Source organism: Salvia hispanica, chromosome 5 (assembly GCF_023119035.1).
Source record: "Salvia hispanica cultivar TCC Black 2014 chromosome 5, UniMelb_Shisp_WGS_1.0, whole genome shotgun sequence".
Lineage (NCBI taxonomy): Eukaryota > Viridiplantae > Streptophyta > Magnoliopsida > Lamiales > Lamiaceae > Salvia > Salvia hispanica.
Window position 1 is genome coordinate 36,822,110 of NC_062969.1, and position 22,261 is coordinate 36,844,370.

A 22,261-nucleotide genomic window follows, 5' to 3' on the forward strand; every position below is an offset into this window, starting at 1 on the left:
GAACAGAGTGTCAAGAATATCACAAGTAGATATCTGTGGTCCACGACTACTTTGGTTATACTTTGTTTTTAGAAATAAATACTATCCTGGTGAAGAAATAACCCTAATTAGATAATGGTGACTCATATTCTATTTTTTTGTAAATAGATATATAAAAAAAGGTGCATTATTTGATAGCAACATCACAATAAAAAATGTTTTTATTTATAGGAGTATATGATTTTCTATAGATTTAGTGGCATTTTGTTTAGAAAGGGACACCTTAGCAAGAAATGTACTAGTAGTAATAATCAGTAAAATTAACAGATTCGAAACAGGGAAATACAGGCTTACACACCAATAAAAATTTAGTTATTTATTTAATTCCTTATGTGTACGCATTGTTATTAATTAGGGCTAAAACAGCAATAAAAATTGAATCCTGGTATTATTCTTGAATTGATGGAGAAAAAAGGTAAAACTGGTAAGGTAGAAATTCCCACTAAAGCACAAACGCCACTCTTTTCTGCAATAATAAAATGCAAGAGGGAGTTTTTATTTTTCATATCAGTATTTTTTTAACAGACAAAAATTCTTAATTCTTCAAATTCCATTACTGCACATGCATTTGTGTAGAGCTTTGAACTGAGATTAATAAAGAATTGTTTTATTAATTCTTCCGCAATTAATGCTGTTGAATGAAAACCACTGAGTTCAAGGTTGAATCATTTCTTATTTTCACTTCCCTTTTAGCCAACTTTTTCTGTTCATGATTTTCTTTTTCCATGGCGGCCATTCAGAATTCAACACTAAAACTGCAGCATTGTTTGTACCTCAGCTCGAATTCTTGAATCTTGATGTTCTGTAACCTTTGTTTTATGAGTAAGCCTCTTTTTCTTTCTTTATTTTTTTTCTTCTGCAAGCTTAGTGTTCTGTTAAATATGAATTCTTTTTCAATTTAAATTTTCTTGAAGAAGTTGTTCTTTTCTTCTGCAAGCTTAGTGTTTTTGTTGTAAAATAATTCTTTTTTTATTTCGGAAATTTCTTGAATTTGCTGTTATCTTTTTTAAAATTTGGGAATTTCTTGAATTTGTTGTTCCTTTTTTAATTACTCTGTTTGTTAGAGGAGAGGTAGATGGTTTCCTAGTAGGAAACATGGATTTTGTGTGTTTGGTATCTGAATTTATGTTAGACCACCAAATTAATAACTGCAATTGTTTGCCCATTTTTTCATTTTTTTGGGGTCTTGGTTGTTGATCTTATTGTTCATTTGAACAATTAATTTCATGTGTTTGCTTTGATTTCTGCTTCCTACTCATCAAAATCCAATCTTGTTTTCCACTAGGTTAGCTTAACTGCAATTCTTTCTTTATTTCGCTCTTCTTTAGTTCAATAGCTTTGTTGTTTGAGTACAGAATCTCAAATTGTATATCGGTGGATATAAAATTATCTTCAAAAGTAGAATGCTTTAGTTATGAAATAGCATATGCTTGAACTATCTACAAAGAAGCTTATAATGTCATTTATTTTCTTAGTTTACTATGCAACTAGAATGAAACAAATGGCTTAAACCCAATTTCGCAGATTCAGCAGCAGAACTCGACTGCTCCAGTTGTTGGTTGTTTCAGCAACGTCGTTGTGATGGAAACTCGAAGGCTGCTGTGGTTTATGGCTTTTGCCTTTTCACTGGTTTTATTGGTTCAGTACATTGAACTCCCATATGGCTATGTTATATCATCTCTATTGTCAACTGGCAAAGCCGGAGTAGCATCAGCAGACAGTTTCTCGGCTAATGGGACGGGGGATCCAGTTAATCGGACAGTTTCTGGTGGTCCGGATGCTTCTAGCGCGTCTCAGAATGTAACAGAGGTGGTGGGTGAGCAAAAGAAGCCAGAGACGAGGAAGCGCTCTGGTGAAGCTTTTGGTGGTGATGAGCGTGTAGTTGAGCGCTCGTCTGGAGATTTTCTGGAGATGAACCTCTCCAACAAGAGTTTGTCTGCAGAAACAGGTAGTAATCAGCACAAACACGAGCTGCCAATTTCGAGTGACACTTCTGCGAGAAACTCATCAGTAGATAGCCTTCAAGGCGCAGATGCAGTTCCTCCGTCCATCAAAGATGAAGACAGAACTCCCCGGGTTTCTAGTCCACTCTATTCACCCTCCAATGCCTCGTCTCCAGTAAGAGAGAGGCCTAGTTTGACACACAGTCAGCTTTCAACTGAAGTCAGCAATTCAGCCATCAGAAGGGCTCCTAAGTCGACAAGGATCAAGGGAGCGCCCACTGTGGTCGTGCCAATATCTAAGATGAATGATCTTCTGAGCCAGAGCCGTGTTTTGTATCATTCTATGGTTTGTGTGGATTTAACTGGAATTTATGGCGTATATTGGATAATTGCTGCTTCTTACTAGTGGTTTTTCCCATTGTAGAAAGCTAGGTGGCCTTCAAAAGCAGACGATGAATTGCTGAATGCGAAGAGACTGATTGAGAGCGCAGACTCTGTGGCGAAGAACCCTCGTGTCGATGTTAGCATCTACAGAAACTTCTCTGCATTTGCAAGGTAAAACAAAGCAAGTTAGTTGCATGTGATTGATCTTCAATGACAATGCTGATCTGATCCTTGTATGCAGGAGCTACGAATTGATGGAAAAAACTCTAAAGATTTACATATACAGCGAAGGAGAAAGGCCCATTTTCCATGAACCCGAGCTCAACGGGATATATGCTTCCGAAGGATGGTTCATGAAGCAGCTGCAAGAAAACAAGCATTTTGTCACCAAGAACGGCGACAAAGCCCATCTCTATTACTTGCCCTTCAGCTCACACGTGCTGCAGGAGGTTCTCTATGTGCCTGACTCCCACAGTCGCAAGAACTTGGTCCGTTACCTGAGTAGCTACCTCAAGAACATCACGACCACACACCGTTTCTGGGACAGAACCAACGGGGCTGACCATTTCCTCGTTGCCTGCCATGATTGGGTACATCTTCTGATCTCAATAGTCTTTACGCTATGTAGTCGAATCGTTTCTCCAATTATTGTACATGACTCCCTAAAATTGTCTTCTATTGTTTTTGCTCAGGCACCTGCAGAGACGGGGCGGATTATGAACAACTGCATCAGAGCTCTATGCAACGCGAACGCCAAGGGAGGGTTCCAGTTCGGAAAGGACATATCCCTACCTGAAACGTACGTACGAGATGCCACGAGCCCTCTCAAGAGCCTCGGAGGGAAACCACCCTCCCAACGCCACATCCTAGCCTTCTTTGCAGGGAAAATGCACGGCTATCTCCGCCCCATTTTGCTCGACCACTGGGAGAACAAGGACCCCGACATGAAGATCTCCGGCAAGCTGCAGAAGGGGAAGGATCAGACCTACATCCAATACATGAAGAGCAGCAAATACTGCATCAGCGCCAAGGGATACGAGCCCTACACCCCCCGTGTTGTTGAGGCCATCTTTTACGAGTGCGTGCCAGTGATCTTATCAGACAACTACATCCCCCCGTTCTTCGAGACGCTCAACTGGGAGTCCTTCGCGGTGTTTATACTCGAGAAGGACATTCCCAACTTGAAGAAGATCCTTGCATCCATCCCAGAAAAGAGGTATGCTGAGATGCAGCAAAGGGTGAGGTTGGTGCAGAAGCATTTTCTTTGGCATGATAAGCCTGTAAAGTTTGATGTTTTTCATATGATACTACACTCATTGTGGTATACTAGGGTTGTGAACATAGGTGCTTAGGTCTAGGTTTAGACGCACGAGGCCCCGGGTGAAGAGATGTACATATACATAGCATGTTCTACAAATTTCATTTCATGCTTCCTTCTTGATTTCTTGAATAAGTTTCTATTACCCCAGTTTTTTAGTCGAAGAATCTAACTGTTATATACTTCCTCCGTCTCATTATAAGCGACCTATTTGATTGGGGCATGCCAAATCCGCTAGATTTCGGCCGCTGGGGCATCATATCTCAATACTTAGAACTCATGCCCACACCAAGTGACTCCTATTATGAGCTCAATTTTTGTAGTTTGGATTTTTGTTTTTCGTATTTTTTATGTATCTATGAAATTTCAATTTTTCGGTTCGGATCAGTTTTTGCAGTTCAAATTTCAATATTTCATGTTCAGTTTTTTGTTTTTTGGATAAATTCATTTCTATTCAATTTCGCAAAATTTCAATTTTTCAGTTCAGCTTGGGCAAAAAAACTGAACTAGAAACAAAGTACTCACCACTAATGGTAATCTTGTTGAGATTTATTTTTGAAGTTACAAATTTACAATCCTAATCCTATAAAATCCACATTTTATAAATTTGGCAGGCTATTCAGATTCATCTATGAACTTTAAACCCGTATTAACATTGACATCACTCAGACCCCTAGGTGTGATGGAAGGATGACCGGAAATTTTTGGGTATCCAAACCCGATAAACCCAAAATCCCATACGCAATATCCGACCTTGTTTCTGAATAGGATACCTGGATATCCGATTTGGGTATCCAATCCCGAATTTTTTTAAAATGACAGTGGGTGTTGGCAGTAGATACGGCGAGCACTGCTTGCTTGGGCATCGGACAAGGCGGCAGCAGTGTGAGAGGCAGGGTGGGCGACGGCCTTGGAGAGGGCATCGGCAACATGAGAAGCAGATACAGTGAACTTGAGAGAGAGCCGAGAGTAGCGTTGTATCTAATTGTGTTTTGGTTTTGGGTTGGGGGTACCCTAACCCCAACTCCCTTAAGGTTTTTAAATTAAATTAATAATTTGTAAAATTTAAATTAATTTTCAGGTAAAAGGAAAATACTCGATACCCGAAAATCTACACATCCTAATACCCAATAGTTAAAATTAATTTTTGAGTATCTGGTGTACATTACCTAATTCTTCGGGTTTCAGAGGTACAGATACCCAATATCGATTTGGGGAGCCCTACTGAAGAGCGCGAGGCAGATGCCGCTAATGAGGCAAATCTTGAGTTCCAGTGTGGAAAGACCAGAGGGTATCACGTGATCGGCATCAATATCCACGTGACACCTGCTGTTGTGATTGTAAAGCTATTTCGTTGTCATTTATTGCCCTGTCTTGTCTTTCAGTAATCAGTTGAAAATCAAATGAGAAAACCCACACCAAGGAAAATAAATGAACTTTGTTCATAGTACAGGAGTAATATATAATGTTCTATAAACTCGGTATATGTATATGTTGATCAACGTGCTATATTGTGTACAATTGAGTCAACTAATTAAAGAACATACCTAAACCCTATGAAGCTGCCGCCTTCCGTGGCTGGGCTGCAGCCGACATTACACGCAAGCGGCTAGCGATCTCAGTAAATGATGGCCTCATCACTGGATTCGGAGCCCAACACTGTTCCATCAGTAGTTTCCATTCTGAATCGCAATAGCTTGGAATTGTCGGCCTCAGTGTGTTGTTCACAATGCCTCCTGCATATGGAATACAAGTTTTAAACGTATGCAAAATACTAAAAAACCTCTACTGCATTTTGCCTTTGGCTAATAGCCCATAAAGAGGATGCATGATTTAGCTACTATGTGACAAATTTCATAAAGCCCGCTGAATTCTTGAGAATTTGTGCAAGAAAATTACAGGTGAAATAAGCAGAAACTTTTCATATTGGAAGATCAAGTCAAGAGCCATAGCAAGATGACACCAGAAGAAGATAAAAATATAATTTTAACTCACCCTAAAATCTAAAATCTGGTTAATGGAATACAAGATCTTTATCACTCATTTAGTCTTGTAATCAAATGCAGCAGTTACAAGACAATATTAAGCCCTCGACACTGGAAATCAAAGTTATTGGCAAGTAAGTGATCCATAAGAGAGTTTTTGGATGGCTTTCAAAATCCATCCTACTCTTTTCCTAAAACACAGCACAGGCACATTTTGCAATTTCCTCATGATATTTTCCAAGAAGTCATTCTCAATTTCGCAAAATAAATATTCCATACATTTATAGGTACCAAGCTGAATTCCCATGCATGTACACAGCGATTTAAGTTATTTCATGACAGCCATGAATTGCTTCATACCACAACCACAAAAGACTGTATATGAGCTTGCGTAACAAACCTATGATAGCACCGTAATGCATGTTTGCATAAGGTTCCTCTCCAGTGAGTATCTCCCACAAGACAATACCAAATGAAAAGACATCAACCTGCCACGCAAACAACAAAATCCAGAAATTATTAGGCCTAATAGCACATAAAATTTTGAGATGCTATGGATCAAATATTATAAATATACTCATATAGTACTTAATTGCTCTCTGTACTTTGCAGAGAATTTTAGAATAGTTAAAAAGTGTTGGTTTTGTAGGTATAAGGCTATAAGCCTATGAAACTAGCTTATGTAATTCAATGCCAATGAACTAGCTTATGCAGAAAAGTTCCTCTTAACAGAGGGATGTTTCTAAACCCGAACCGAACGACAAAATATTATAAAAGCATATGGAGTCTCTGAATATCATAAATGACTTTCTAGATTTGCTATGCTATGAGGTCTGATTTGTGGAGGTAAATCTGTAGATTACAGGTGTTACCTTCTCAGATACTTTACTGCTGCTACCATTTAGTAGCTCCGGAGCCATCCAAGGCAGAGTTCCCCTAACTCCACCAGAAACCAACGTATTCCGCTTTATCTTTGATAGACCAAAATCAGCCACCTGATAAATTACATAACAATATCAGAATACTGATTGGTGAGTCAGTGACATCAAATACTGATGACGATGAATGGTAGAGAATATTCCAAAAGTGTAACTCTGGAAACATAATTCTTAATGAGGAATGATGAAAACTAGCAAAGATATCAATAATCTAGGCAAAAGAAGAATAGGTTCCCATGTAGATGACCTTGCATATTGGTCTTGAAGGATCTTTCAAGTTGACAAGCAAATTGTCACACTTCAGATCAAAGTGCACTATATTCTTTGAGTGCAAATATTCCATCCCAAAAGCTGCATCCATGGCAATTATAAGTCGTTTCCGGCGATCAAGGTGTCTGAAAAGGTATTTAATAAACATTGATTGAATGAAAGCTATCGCAAAAGTGGAATGAATACATATTTCCACATTAATATTTTGATGCCGATGCTTTAAGTCAAGATAATAATATAAACATAGAATGAGTAATAGGCTCCTGATTGACTTGAATAGTTGCAACAGCTCAGTTGAAAGTAATACCTATCTTTACGAAGTAAAACATGTCGCAATGATCCATCAACCATAAATTCTGCTACAGTAGCCAATGTACCCCCTGGTCCATCTTGTACAACACCATAAAATGCTACCACATTCGGGTGGTGAAGCTTTGAAAGAATATCTGCTTCCCTCCAAAATTCATTGGTCTGAAAGTGTTGAGTTATTTAATAACAATGCCAGCAAGGCCTAATATACATTTGTGATAAAAATAACTTAAATAGAAATTATAGAACAGTTCAAGAGAAACAACATTGCTGCCGATCTCTTCAGTTTGCTTACTATCAATTTTAACGATAGGTCAAATTTCAAAACATGCAAAACAAAAATCTTAATAAATAATGTTTCAGACCTTAAAGAATATGTTGAAAGGACAAAAATAATTTTTTTGTGACAGGAACTTTAAATCATGTACCAGTCGCTCTTGCTCTGATTGTCTTCCTGTGAAGCAGCTTTTCTTTATGCGCTTGATTGCTACATCTGAACCCCTCCATTTTCCATGATATACAGTTCCAAATGTGCCAGAACCAAGTTCCCTCAGTTCTTCTAGATCTGCATCTTGTATAATCTGCAAATCATCCATCACATAGTTACAGATTCATAATTAGTGTGATTACAGACAACTTAGCCAAAAAGTTACACTAATATTCAACAAATTCATTATTCTTTATTCCAATTAAAACGAAGATAAGAAATTGTAAATTAGCAAATATTCAATGTTGAATACTTTAACAGATACCACAGCACATCACTTTTAACAATATATAGAATACAAAATTGTTTTGCAAGATAGCAATAGCATGGGATTGCAACCAATTTAACTTACCATTTCATGCTGTGGTTTGAAGAATGGTTATAGGGGCAATAATTAAGACTAACCTGCAATGAGTTGATGTCAAAATCTTCCAAGGACGGTTCTAGAGGAGGCAAGTCAATATGTTCAATCCCATCCTGAAATATTAATAAAGTTACAAAAAGTTCCATTAGAGCAGTATTGAGCATAAAATAATTAATTCTGCATATTCATCAGAAAAGGTACCTCATAGTTTGAATCTGGAATTCTCATATTATCCGTCAAATCACTATACTGAACGCCCTCATTGACTTTCGCTTGTGGTGCATCATAATTAGAATGATGATCCATAGAGTGAGGTTGGTCTCCAAGCGGTGAATTTTTCTGATCATGTTTGCCATAATTCTCCTGGAATTCTTGGTGACTAGGAGGAATTCCATCTCTCGTAAGAGGCACAAAGTCATATGCCAAAGGTGCATCTACAACCTTTGTATTTGCATAGGAATGTATAACATGGTCTTGATCAATAAGAGAGACATCCCTTCTCAAAAACTCATCCCCTGCCAGCCTCTGGAAGAAGGACCAGTGCTGTGGTTCATGGTTTTCCATATTCACACTCAAACCAGCTCCATCTTTAGGTAGAGGACCAATATCAGATGAGTTATCAGAAAGAATAGCTTTTGAAAATATATCGGAAAGAAGATTACGAGGGAACCGATCATTGATATCAATAAGTATGTCTCCTTGCTCAGTTCTGGGTATAGCAGCCTTGGATTCTGTGTGAGCTCCTGTGGTTCTCGGAAGTTGAGAATGCTCATGAGCATCATCAGGAATGGCCTGACATCCGACCCCATCAACCCAATGAGCTGTAGGATCTTCAGAATGTTTTGTTGAACCCTCGTGGCTCTCAGCGGGAAGCTTCAAACCAACTTCCACCTCTGTCGGGTCTTGATTTACATGCAAGGAGTCTTTAACATCAAGTGCCTCTACCATTTGAGTTCTATGATGCTCGCTATCAAAGGTTTCAGGCTCGGCAGGATAAGTAGAAATAGATTGCTCGGCAGGAATATCTACATTTCCATTTTGCAATTTTTCAGAAAATCCCGAAACCAAATCCTGCTGGGCACTATCAGTATGAGAGTGATTAATAAGAAATTGGGAACCCCGAGAATCATCAGATTTTGATATTCTGTTAAGTGGGCCACCCTGCTCTCGAGGAATTCGTTCAGAATAATAGACCCTTTGAGGAGGAATAGAAGACTCAGATTGGCCCAGAGCAGTAGGATCAGATTCTGAATTAACAGATTCAGGAGCTGGATCATTACCAGATGCATTATGCTCATTTCCACTGGATTTAGATAGTTGGGATGTTTTAACATCAAAAGGTTTAGAGGCAGAAACGGGTTCTGGGGTTCTCCCTTCAATCATTTTTGAAGATAAGTCTTTGTTCAGTTTAGGGATCACAACTGTTGAGTCCTCATCTGGAAAATTAACTTCTCTGCCACCATTACTCCTACTTTCCGGTTGAACTGAACCATCAACTCTCAGTTTTGCCTCCTTTTCTTGTATCTGTGTGCCTTGTGTGTCTGAGGAACCTGGGGGCCTCCCTTCAAGGCCTTTATGTTGAGAAACAGCCCCATAAGAAGATTGAGTCACAGCACTTCCTGAAGGGGCATGATAAGGCGGATACAGATTATAGTCAAACTGGGGAGGTTGATGCTTGTCTTCATGATGGCGCACGATCTGACCATGACCTAAGTGTGCAATTTCTGAAACATTGGAGGAATTTGGTAGAATGGATTTAGAAGATTCACCAACTGTTGATGGGACAACAAAGCCAGCCATATCTGAGGTATTTATCTGAACATCACTAGAATCCTTACTTTTTTCCCTTTCGACATTAAGAGTGTCCAATTTATTTAAATTGTTTCCAGATGAGCTTGCTAACCCACGAAAGGTAGAGGTTTTCCTAGACACAATGTCCATGCTATTGACAGCAACTACATATTTAAACTCAGAATCACCATCAGCGTTGGCTAGACTGAAATGAGCATCTTCCAAATCTTCAAGAGAGAATAGAAACATCCGAAGCTTTCTTGATTCTTCTCTTCCACCGAGTAAATTGCACTCTTCCATCATGTTCAGCAGATCCTCATCACTAGATACAGAGACTAAAGCATCAAGATCCTCCCCAGGGAGCTGATACTTTATGGTGTGTGTCTCATCATAAATTGCAGTTGTTTTCAACCATAAGTTCCGCCATGTAATATCCTTGCTGATCCGGATAATGCGTGTTTCACCACCAACATATCTGAGCTTTCCATCACTGGGGCGAGGCAGTATTTTACCACCAAAACTGCAGAGAACTTTAAGCTTCTGTGATGAACTATCAGAAGCCTCGGACGAGACATAAAGCATGCCCTGATTGTTGTAATCTGAATAGACATGTCTTGCTTGCACAGAGCCATGGTTGCCTCTGTTTCCATATAAAGACACATTCCTCTGCTCAATTTCTGAAGAAGTTTTTACCATTGAAGAAACCATGGGTATATCAGAGCCACTTCCGGATCCAGTATGACTAATGCCTTTCAGGTCCAAGTAACCAGGCACATAACTGGGATCCCCATATACATTTGGAATAAATGGAATCTTAGGATTCACCCGGTCACGCATAAATTCGAGAGAGAACTCCTCACCGGTCTGTATAGAGAAGTTACGTACAGGTTTAGGTTCTGAAAATTGGTTCTCTGGGTATTGCAAACTGGGATTTTCATGACCTGAAGCACCTGTCCCGTGAACTAGTGATACAGGGCCATGATCTTCATTTCCATGTTCTGGTGGATAATGCATGATATTATGATTTTTCAATGGCTCCATATTAAAATTGCTGTATTTCTCCTCTTTTAAATATAAACCCAATGGTGACACCAGGTGACACCACGGCTCTGTGAATAACTTGTGATAGGCACACAGAAGCACAGCAATCCTCACAGCTATGGAAATAATTCGTTTGAATGCAAGTTGGGGGGCACGCAGAAGATACATAAGCCCAATATCCTAGGAAATTCTCTTACTCAACACATGATGTAAGAGCACCACCATCATCAACGAGAACCTTGAACCACCAAACAAACTGGCAACAGAAAGAAACATCGCATATTAATGTTGAATCACGCTTCATATTTTCTAGACTTAAAAAAACATTATAGCTCAACACGTGGAAGGGGTTTTTTAGCTGCACAACTACAAATTACGAAATATAAGATTTTGCTTCAAAAGAAACTAGATATCACACTTCTTCCCAGCTAAGTCGAGATGATGGGATTAACAAACCATTCGGATATTGCTTATTGCTCACCCTTTCACGGAACTGAACAGAAAGTTAAAGCATCAGTAAAATTTGATCATATGTACAGCAGATTTATATTATATCAAATGGCATATCTTAGGAAATAAGCAGCTGGTAAATTATAAATAAAAGTAAAAAAGAAACGACGGAGGGTGAGCAGCTAGCAATCTCCTAAAATCTTTCAAGTGAGGAATACCACCAACCATTTCAAATTCCATCAACCCTACCCCATGCAAAGTTCAACTAAAATATCACTAAATTCTAGTCCTGGAGCGAGAAATTACTGTCCGTGTTATATAGAACACACTCCCACGCATTATAAATCAATAATTGCTTCGCAGTAAGAACCCTAACATTAGAAAAAACTGGCGACACAAACCAATGAAATAGAGTGTGTAAAAGGAGAGCAGAATCGGTAGAATGAACAACTAAATGAGTAAGTTGTGTACCCCAATGCAGTATGCGAAGTAGAGCTGTTGACAAAATCCGCCATTGTTGCTACTCCATTTGCACAGGCAAGCGATGAACCAAAGTGCAGAAATGAGGTAGTGAGATCGGAGTAGAATTTATCTCATACTCTACTCTATTTTAATAGAGTAAAATAATGCGATTGAATTAATGAAAGTTTCAAAAGCACGTTTATTTGGTTGACTCTACTTAAAATAATTGGACAATTGCCGCGCCATGCCTTTGCCCATCAATCCACAATCCACAATCCACATTTCGATGTAGTATTCAATTTTTTCTCCATTTTTGTCGCCTACGGAATAATACTGATATCCCTTTATAAGTCGAAATAATACTTACTTTTATCTCTCTATTTCCTACCTCATTATCTTTTCATTTAATACTCCGTAGCCGAAAAATGCACCAGATGGGGATCGAACCCTGGCTGACGCTATGAAAGAGGAGTGTAATACCACTAGGCTATCGAGAACTTTTGGGGGTATACTTGTACCCCCTTGTTCTTATTTGTATTCGCCAGTGCTCCGTATCCCATTTTAATCTCCGTATCAAAATTGGTCCTGAACATATGACCATTTTACGTTTTTGGTCCTAAACATTATCTTTTGGATTTTTTGGTCCTATACATATGAAAATTTGATCATTTTGGTCTTCCATCAACATTTCCATTAGAAACTAACGGTCAAAAGGGTTTAAACTCGATTTTGACCAAAATTAACATTTTAATTCTGATTTTCTCCTTAATTAATTCACTAACTATTATAATAAATATTCTTTTAAAATTAGAAAATTAGAATTAAATATTATCTCCTTCCCCAATTTCTCACCGACGACTTCTCCAGTCGGCGCCTAGAGTCGGCGGCGTCCGGCATCTCTCACCTCACTCCAGAATCGACGCTCTCTTCTCTCCAATTCGAGAATATCTAGTCTCACATAGGCACCAGCGCCCCTACTGCCCCCATCGATTTCTCGCCGCTCATTTCTTCAATCGGGTCGCTGAGACTATGTGAGACTAGATATTCTCGAATTGGAGAGAAGTGAGCGTCGATTCTGGAGTGAGGTGAGAGATGCCGGACGCCGCCGACTCTGGGCGCCGGCTGGAGAAGCCGTCGACGAGAAATCGGGGAAGGAGATAATATTTAATTCTAATTTTCTAATTTTAAAAAAAATATTTATAATAATAGTTAGTGAATTAATTAAGGAGAAAATCATAATTAAAATGTTAATTTTGGTCAAAATCGAGTTTAAACCCTTTTGACCGTTAGTTTCTAATGGAAATGTTGATGGAAGACCAAAATGATCAAATTTTCATATGTATAGGACCAAAAAATCCAAAAGATAATGTTTAGGACCAAAAACGTAAAATGGTCATATATGTCTAGGACCAATTTTAGTCTTTACTCTTAAAATAACGCATGTTTTGGTTTATGTATTACACTAGTTAAAGATTAGGGGGAGGTTAGTTCAGGCCTATCAATTCGTATTCGGGATCATTAATGATGACTGAAGACTTTGGAACGCAAAAAAGTGTGTACGTGGTGTTTAATACTCAAGTAAATGATTAACCAACTAAATTGAATCAAAGTTTATACAAAAATTAAATTAATGGTTTAGCCATGACACAATTTGAATTAGCGGGTGCAATTACTCTCATTTTAAAAGGAGAAGAAGTTTGGGTCTGTGAAAGCCAGGTTTATTATTCCCATCCACAGTTTTAAAAAGCAAATTCTGATAACTTAGATTAAAGAATTCAGTTTGATTCGCTTAGATATGTTTCCACTGTAGATTGTCATTGAAACTACAACTTGAAATAAAAAGTACACACATAAAATGTGAAGTTGGGTTTGGATGTGGTTGATAGCATATGCCATATGGAATGTTGTTCCACACAACCAATTAATTTATAATAAAAAATATTAATAATTTAAAAATTATAATTTAAAAATGAAATAATTGATTGTATAGCACAACAGGGATCCAATCCCTAGCAACCCCTCATATTTGAAAAGAAAACAAATTAAAGTGTTATCTGATTTTTCTTTAAAAAAATTAGTTTTTCCAATATAAAAAGTGAGACACAATCATATCGAACTACATATTTACCTTATTTTACTGTTGTAGTAATCGGGCAGTTGACATGATTGAGCATAGGGTCATGGTGGCAGCAACCAAGTAAAGAACAGAGTTTTTTTGGGAAGATGAATTTTATACAAGGGGGTAGAAGCGGTTTTAGGTTTTTATGGCGCTTGAAATTGGAGTTTGGCTTGTTAATGAATTATGGCCCCGCTTGATGGCTTTGAAATAATGTACGAGTAATGTATGTGAACTAAATGTACAAGTACATGTATTGTTTTTTTTGAGGTTATGTTCCGGCTATAGCTTTATGATTCGTCGTTGCTCCATTTTTTGTCTTCATTTCCTGTAATTACGATGCAGATTCAAAATCAAAACGGGTGAACGAAAACTAAGAGCAGAAAACACAACGCACAAAGGATTACGTGGTTCGGCTGTAAAAAGCCTACATCCACGGAGAAGATGAGCCCTCTTTATTCACTGACTCTCAAGATGGAATTTACAGAGGAAGATTACAATCAATTCACACTCAAACTATCACAATCTCTCAAGAACTCTCTATTCTCTCGGATGATCTTGAAGAATATGATAATCTCACAAAGAAAGCGTAAAATCGACTCTAACTGATTAACTCCTTTAAGGAATTGAATTAGAGATGTATATATACTCTCCATGGCTTACGGTTTCAGCCCCAATTTGATCAAGTGAGCTGATTCTTCTTCAACACCTTAAACCCCTCTTTCTCTTCCTTAATTGCAAACCAGTCCCTCAACTTAGTAAGTTGTTCAATTGCTCCCATCACTTCCAACAAATCTCCACCTTGGGACAAGTGAACAAATCTTGGACCATCTTCTCTTCCTTCTCCATTCTCTTATTTCTGCTTCAAGCCAATCAGCTCCAAGCAATACTTCAACTTGGTGCTAGGAATGACTTTAGTGAGCATATCTGATGCATTATCATCTGTAGATACCTTAGTTATTCTCACAGATCCTTTGTTAACTTCATCTCTGATAAAATGAAGTCTTACATCCACATGTTTACTCCTTTCATGGAAGGTTTGGTGCTTAGTCAAGCAAATCGCACTAGCACTGTCACATTTGATCTCCACTGATTCTTGATTAATTCCAAAATCCCCCAGAATCCCTTTAAGCCAAAATGATTCTTTTACTGCTTCAGCAAGTGCTATATACTCTGCCTCTGTAGTAGAAAGAGCTACCACAGATTGCAAGCAAGATTTCCAACTTACTGCAGCTCCATTCATAGTAAACACATATCCTGACTGTGACTTTCTTGTGTCATAGCTCACTGCATAATCTGAGTCAGAGAATCCTATCAATTGTTCTCCACCTCCACCCTGATTTCTCTTGAACAATATCCCATATTCTGTAGTCCCCTTCAAGTACCTCAAAATCCACTTCAATGCCTGCCAATGTTCAATACCTGGATTAGCCATAAATCTGCTCACCACACTTATAGCATGGCTGAGATCTGGTCTTGTGCAAACCATAGTGTACATGATACTCCCAATGATGCTAGCATATGGTATCTTATCCATTTCCCTTCTCTCATCATCAGTAGTGGGGCATTGCTCCTTGCTCAGCTTAAAATGTTGTGCTAATGGCAGTGTTACTGATTTTGAGTCAGCCATCTGGAACCTTTTGAGAACCTTGTTCAAGTAGTCTCCTTGAGTTAACCTCAACTCTCCTTTACTTCTTTCTCTGATAATATCCATGCCAAGGATCCTCTTGGCATTGCCAAGGTCTTTCATCTCAAACTTTTCTTGCAACTGTTTCTTCACTCTTTGAACCTCTGCAATGTTTGGTGCTGCTATAAGCATATCATCAACATAGAGAAGTAAATATGACGAGACCTCATCTGCTTTCTTCCTGATATAGACACAATCATCATACTTGGATTTTACAAATCCTATACTCTGCATATATTCATCAAATTTGAGATACCACTGCCTAGAGCTTTGTTTAAGGCCATACAAACTCTTTTTCAGCTGACAGACCTTTCCCTCATCTCCTCTCTTGATGAAACCCTCAGGCTGCTCCATGTATATGGTTTCAATGAGATCACCGTGTAGGAACGCTGTTTTGACATCCAATTGATGCAATTCCCAGTTTCTCTGCACCACAATGGCAAGTAGGATTCTAATGGAGCTGTGTTTTACAACCGGAGAGAAAACCTCATTATAATCTATCCCCTCCTTCTGTGTGTATCCCTTTGCTACTAAACGAGCCTTAAACCTCACATTGTCATTCTGGAAGGCCTCTATCTTCTTCTTGAATACCCACTTTGATCCAATAGTTTTCTGATTCTTTGGTCTGAGAACCAGAACCCAGGTTTTGTTCTTGTACAAGGAATCTATCTCCTCTTGCATCGCTTTCATCCATCTATCTTTCTCTGGAGTACTCATTGCATCTTTGAAGGTAGATGGCTCGTGATAGTCAATGCTTTCTGCAACAGACAATGCATAATATACCATGTCATAGTCTGCAAACCTAGCAGGAAGCTTATTCTGTCTTCTTGGTCTGCCCTCTCTCTGAGTTGGAGCTATTGGAGTTGGAACTCTTGAAGATTCTGCTTCATTCCCCTTACTGAAATCTGGTCTCTGACTTTCACTACCAGGTGACTCACTCTCAGCACCTCCAACATCAGGCAACTCCACCTCAACATGAGCAACATCAGACCTTTTGTTCAGAAATGGCATTTCATCCTCCTTGAATATCACATCCCTGCTGATCACTACCTTCCCCTTTCCTGGTTCAGTGCACCATAACCTGTAGCCTTTCACTCCCTTTTGGTAACCCAACATAACACATCTGATTGCCCTTGCCTCCAACTTTCCCTGCCTATTATGAGCAAAAGCTCTTGAGCCAAAAATCCTGAGCTTGCTGTAATCACCAACAGAGCCATACCATTTGTTATCCGGTGTACTGAAACCAATGGCTGATGATGGGCATTTATTAATCAACACAGCAGCTGTAGCTGCTGCCTCTCCCCAGAAATACTTTGGCAAGCCTGACTGGAGAAGCATACATCTCACCCTCTCAAGGATGGTTCTATTTGCCCTTTCAGCCACACCATTCTGCTGGGGATTATTTGGCACGGTCCTATGCCTCTTAATCCCCTTTGACTTACAAAACTCATCAAAATGTGTAGATAAAAATTCCAACCCGTTATCAGTTCTAAGGCACCTAAGTGAAACCCTCTTCTCAGTCTCTACCTCCTGGCACCATTCCTTAAACTTTGTAAAAGCATCAGATTTTTCCTTCATCACATACAACCATATTTTTCTAGAAAAATCATCTATAATGGTGAGAAAATACCTGCCTCCTCCAATACTCTGGGTCTGAGCAGGTCCCCATATATCACTGTGTGCATAGTCTAGTGGAGACTCTGAGGTGTGCTTCCCCTTTTGATAACTGAGCTTCTTGCTTTTTCCCAATATACACTGCTCACACTTAGCAATTTCTTCCTCACAATCTTCTGAGCTTGCATCTATAACCCCAGACTTGACCAATTCTTTCAGTCCAGTGAAGCCCACATGACCTAATCTCTTATGCCAGATTTTAAGATCTATTTTCTCTGTAAAATTTACTTCATTGCAGATGGCTTTGGCCTGCAGGTAATAGAGGTTGTTGTATCTGTGAGCTTCCATCATGATCTTTCCATCCTTTCTAACCTGCATCACTCCACCTCTTGAAGCAAATTCAAACCCCTTATTCTCAAGAAGACCCAAGGAGATCAGGTTCCTCTTGATTTCTGGTATGTACCTCACATCAGTGAGGATCTTGAATGTTCCATCTTCCATGATGAACTTCACCTTTCCTTTTCCTTTTACCCTGCAGACATGATCATTGCCTAGTAGAACAGTACCATCAGAATCTTCAATATCCATGATCCAATCTCTGTGTGAAGTCATGTGAAAACTACATCCAGAGTCCATCACCCATGAATTTGACATTCTCCTATCAGTGACATTCATGACTTGTGCCATCTCAATCTGTTCAGCAACATCTGCAGTGTCTGGGGCCTTCTTTTCCTCTGCTAGTTTCCTTTTAAGTGCATAGCAGTCCTTCTTGAGATGCCCAGGCTTCTTGCAATGGTGACACGATCTAGTCTCCTTTCCATCAGCTCCCTTATCCTTCCAAGATTTCTTCTGAGACTTTTTCTTCCCAGACTTCTTGGTATCATGCTTGATATTCAGACTTTCTGCTGCAACATCAACAGATTTAGAGCTAGATTTCTGGACCTCCTTGAGTTTCAAGGCAGAATACACCTCCTCATATGTTATCTTTGAATCCCTGCCCAAGAGAATCGCATCTTTAAACTGCTCATAGCAATTGGGGAGTGAATTCAATAGCATTAGAGCCTTGTCTTCATCCTTGATCTTCTCATCTATCATCTCTAGATCATCCACACACTTCCCAAACTCCTCCAATTGCTCAAGAACACTCTTACTCTCCAAGATCTTGAAAGTAAAAAGTTTCTGCTTCAAATGGAGGCGATTCGCCAGTGACTTGGTCATGTACAACGACTCAAGTTTTGCCCAAACATCAGCTGCCGTCTCCTCCTTGGAGACTTCCCTCAACACTCTGTCACTTAAGCTCAAGATCAGAGTGCTGTAGGCTTTATCTTGGAGCTCTTGTTTCTTCACGATTGCCCTTTCATCCGTCTCCTCGGCCTCGGCCTCGGCATCGTTTCCCCTTTTCAAGATCCCCCACAGCCCTTGCTGCATCATAACTGCCTTCATCTTCAATTTCCACAGCCCGAAATCGTTGCTTCCGGTGAACTTCTCCATCTCGAATTTCGCGGTCGACATCGCAATCAACTTCCCACAGACGACGCCAATTTGTAATTGCGATGCAGGTTCAAATTCAAATCGGGTGAACGAAAACTAAGAGCAGAAAACACAACGCACAAAGGATTACGTGGTTCGGCTGCAAAAAGCCTACATCCACGGAGAAGATGAGCCCTCTTTATCCACTGACTCTCAAGATGGAATTTACAGAGGAAGATTACAATCAATTCACACTCAAACTATCACAATCTCTCAAGAACTCTCTATTCTCTTGGATGATCTTGAAGAATATGATAATCTCACAAAGAAAGCGTAAAATCGACTCTAACTGATTAACAACCTTAAGGAATTGAATCAGAGATGTATATATACTCTCCATGGCTTACGGTTTCAGCCCCAATTTGATCAAGTGAGCTGATTCTTCTTCAACACCTTAAACCCCTCTTTCTCTTCCTTAATTGCAAACCAGTCCCTCAACTTAGTAAGTTGTTCAATTGCTCCCATCACTTCCAACACATATTATAGATACCCTTCGCAAACATCCTTCCCCTCCAATTCGTATTGACAAAAAACAAGTTGAATTCTCACTCAAAATGTTACCATCTTGCAGGAGTTTCTTGATGCTTATATATCCCCTGTTGCCGGTAGCCATGAAGCTGATCCATTGGAGCGTCGTATTGCTGATGCAGTTTATGCAGCCGAGGATGTTATCGAATCACAAATTGTGCTTCAAATCGACAAACGATCCCCAATCGTTGAGGGTCATGACTTCTATCAAGATCTGCAGACAGTGATAGAAGAAATGAATTTGATCAAGAATGAGGTGGAGAAGATTGCAGTGGAAGCTCACCTGCAGCAAAAGCCCGTTGCTGCGTTAACGTCTTCATCCTCTGTGAAGGAAAACGTGATGGTGGGCTTTGAGGAAGTGTTTCGTGAAGCTTTGGATAAGCTCACTGGATATCAACGCAGCTGCGAAATCATCCCTATCACGGGGATGGGTGGAATTGGTAAGACCACTCTTGCCCGAAGTTTATTTGAGAATGCTCTTGTTAAGGAGCATTTTAAAATTCGTGCTTGGACTACAATTTCTCAAACTTTTAATGTTAGAGAAACACTTAGAGAAGTTCTTTTCCAAGCAAGTGGTGATTCAAGTAGTGATATGAGTGAGGAAGAATTGGGAAAAAAATTATACAAGTTTTTATTTGGTAGGAGGTATCTCGTAATAATGGATGATATGTGGAGTGTAGAGGTGTGGGAGAAGATAAAATTTTTCTTTCCTAATAACGAAAATGGTAGTCGGATAATCGTAACCACTAGATTGTCAAACTTGAGTTCTTCGTTGAATGAGTCTTATAGGGTTAATATGCAATTTCTTGATAAGGGAAGTAGTTGGAGATTGTTTTGTAAGATTGTGTTTGAGAAAGAAAGTTGTCCTCCTGAGTTGGAGAATATTGGAAAGAATATTGTAGTACAATGTAAGGGGCTTCCTTTATCAATTGTTACAATAGGAGGTCTTTTGGCAAAATCTAAGCGCGCGATAGAATATTGGAAGCATGTAGAGCAAAATTTAAATTCAATTGTTATCAACAAGAATGATGAATTTTGCTTGAAAATCTTAAGGATGAGCTATATCTATCTGCCAAACTATTTGAAGCCGTGTTTTTTGTATATGGGTTTTTTTGAAGAAGATCGTAGGATACGTGTGTCAATGCTCAAGATGTTATGGGTTTGTGAAGGGTTTCTAAAACCAAGGAATGGGAAAAGTTTGGAAATAATTGCACAAGAGTATTTTAAGGAGTTGGTTGATAGAAATCTCATTTTAATTGATAGGTTGGGGTTTACTGGAAATATTAAGTATTGTAAAATTCATGATTTGTTGAGAGATTTGTGTTTGAAAGAAGTTGAAAAGGAAAGATTTTATCATGTCATAAGAGACGATCCTCTACACATAACTTGTGAACGCCGGGTTGTTCTGAAAACAGAAGTGTTGTTAATAAATAAAGTCTTGGGATCTTTATCACATGCTCGTTCTATAATATGTGATTATGATGAAAACAGCCAGAGTGAAGTTCGACTGCCTCACAATCTTAGATTGTTGAGAACTTTCAAAGCATATGATGATAGTGATTATCGTTCTTTGATGTACTCATTCTTTTTGAATGGTTCTTATTTCCTAGATAATGTGTTTGAATTGGTGAATTCACGATACCTTGCTGTAAGCGTTCATGTCGAGTCAAAATTCCCTACTTCAGTTGATTTGCTTTGGAATTTGCACACATTGATCATTTGTTGTAGAGATATTGTTGTACCAATTGGAATTTGGAAACTGCATCAACTTCAGCATCTCGAGTTTGCCTCAAGGAACTTGAATCTCCCGGATCCTCCTAGTGGTGACAATGACATTGTTGTTATGGAGAATCTGCATACCCTCAAAGGAGTGAAGAATTGGGTTTTGAATGAGGAGGTGGTCAAAAGAATTCCCAATGTGAAGAAATTGCATCTAAAATACAATGAGGTGAAGCAAATAGAGGGAGAAAATTGTGTCAGCTATCTTCACTGTTTTAGCAAATTGGAAAGTTTCTTCTGCGATGGATTTGGAAGTCATGAGTATTTGCAAGGGATAAGGCTCCCTCACTCTCTCAAGAAATTGTCTATTGATGCCTCTTTTCCTCTGGAGTTGGAAGACATAATGCCAAAAATCGGTTCATTGCCCCTTCTTAAGAAATTTGTATTACGCCATGGTTTCTTCAAAACAGGTAAGTGGGAAACAATTGAAGGTCAATTCACAAGTCTCAAGTTTCTACGGTTGGAGCATTGTAAAGGTCTAGAAGATTGGATTGTGTCACACAGCTCTCACTTTCCACTCCTCCAAAACCTTGTTCTTCATGGTTTTCGTCAATTGAAGGAGATCCCAGCAGAAATTGGAGAGATAGCAACTCTGAAGTCTATTTCATTGGACAGTTGCAGTGAATCAGCAGTGATGTCAACTAAACTCATAGTAGAGGAACAAGAGGAATTATATGGAGAGACAGACCTTCATGTTCGTGTTTCGACTACTGATGAATCACTGAGGTGCTTTGCAAGTGTCAACTTTGAAGTTCATGTGTATCAGTTCATAAAATATCCTCCTCCCATTTACACAGGAGAAGATGATGGAAATTGCTTATGAAAATAGAACGTGAGATTTTTTTGTAACCTCTTGTAAAAAGTTTGAGCATTTTGTTGCTTCATTACTGTAAAGCTCTTTCTGTCTTTCATTTCATTCTACTCAAATAAATAAGGGCTTTATCTTCCTAATACAATTTTCTGCTCAAATTTCTTAATACATAATAAGAAAATTAAATCTTCTATTGCTGCTAAGTTCTGCCAACTTAAAGAAAATATACCAGATTTGATCCAATACAATAGTACTCCCTCCGTCCCAGATAATTTGGGACACTTTGACCCTGCACAAGTTTTAAGAAATCTAATGGAAAGTGAGTTGAAAAAGTTGGTGGGATGTGAGTCATACTTTTAAAATATTAGTTTTATAATAAAATGTGAGTAGGAATGAGTTTGTGGAATATAAGATC

General features: G+C 38.9%; 3 protein-coding genes across 7 annotated transcripts; 2 read left to right on the forward strand and 1 right to left on the reverse strand.

Annotated features, from left to right (window-relative positions):
- Positions 1–568: 568 nt before the first annotated feature.
- On the forward strand, positions 569–3,816 carry LOC125189229 (probable glycosyltransferase At3g07620). Of its 2 annotated transcripts, XM_048086520.1 has the most exons (6): positions 579–698; positions 780–861; positions 1,564–2,328; positions 2,407–2,537; positions 2,608–2,956; positions 3,059–3,816. In XM_048086520.1, exons 3-6 carry the CDS (start codon positions 1,621–1,623, stop codon positions 3,716–3,718), a joined length of 1,848 nt encoding a protein of 615 aa, XP_047942477.1. In that variant the 5' UTR covers positions 579–698; positions 780–861; positions 1,564–1,620; the 3' UTR covers positions 3,719–3,816. The 2 variants fall into 2 exon arrangements, with proteins under 2 accessions (XP_047942476.1, XP_047942477.1); XM_048086519.1 differs by having other exon boundaries at positions 569–861.
- Positions 3,817–4,829: 1,013 nt separating this feature from the next.
- Positions 4,830–11,935, reverse strand: LOC125188946. 4 transcript variants are annotated; one of them, XM_048086061.1, is made up of 10 exons: positions 11,791–11,935; positions 8,239–11,125; positions 8,079–8,150; positions 7,615–7,767; positions 7,185–7,348; positions 6,855–7,002; positions 6,542–6,664; positions 6,070–6,157; positions 5,232–5,420; positions 4,830–5,053 (listed from the first exon to the last, which is right to left on the reverse strand). In XM_048086061.1, exons 2-9 carry the CDS (start codon positions 11,035–11,037, stop codon positions 5,239–5,241), a joined length of 3,729 nt encoding a protein of 1,242 aa, XP_047942018.1. In that variant the 5' UTR covers positions 11,038–11,125; positions 11,791–11,935; the 3' UTR covers positions 4,830–5,053; positions 5,232–5,238. The 4 variants fall into 4 exon arrangements, with proteins under 4 accessions (XP_047942018.1, XP_047942019.1, XP_047942021.1 ...); XM_048086062.1 differs by having other exon boundaries at positions 4,830–5,057; XM_048086064.1 differs by having other exon boundaries at positions 4,830–5,062.
- Positions 11,936–18,751: 6,816 nt separating this feature from the next.
- LOC125189956 (putative late blight resistance protein homolog R1A-10) lies at positions 18,752–21,858 on the forward strand. Its single transcript, XM_048087169.1, has 2 exons — positions 18,752–18,757; positions 19,300–21,858. The coding sequence occupies exons 1-2, from the start codon at positions 18,752–18,754 to the stop codon at positions 21,856–21,858; spliced, it is 2,565 nt and encodes an 854-aa protein (XP_047943126.1).
- Positions 21,859–22,261: the final 403 nt, after the last annotated feature.

Bases quoted from the DNA above. Each gene is read 5' to 3' on its own strand.
- LOC125188946 (XM_048086061.1), bottom strand. From the start codon at position 11,037: ATGTATCTTCTGCGTGCCCCCCAACTTGCATTCAAACGAATTATTTCC. The intron at 7,349-7,614 runs GTACATGATTTA...CAACACTTTCAG, and splicing joins AATCAGAGCAAGAGCGACTG to ACCAATGAATTTTGGAGGGA. The intron at 7,003-7,184 runs GTATTACTTTCA...ATACCTTTTCAG, and splicing joins GTTTTACTTCGTAAAGATAG to ACACCTTGATCGCCGGAAAC.
- LOC125189229 (XM_048086519.1), top strand. From the start codon at position 1,621: ATGGAAACTCGAAGGCTGCTGTGGTTTATGGCTTTTGCCTTTTCACTG. The intron at 2,329-2,406 runs GTTTGTGTGGAT...TTCCCATTGTAG, and splicing joins GTGTTTTGTATCATTCTATG to AAAGCTAGGTGGCCTTCAAA. The intron at 2,957-3,058 runs GTACATCTTCTG...GTTTTTGCTCAG, and splicing joins TCGTTGCCTGCCATGATTGG to GCACCTGCAGAGACGGGGCG.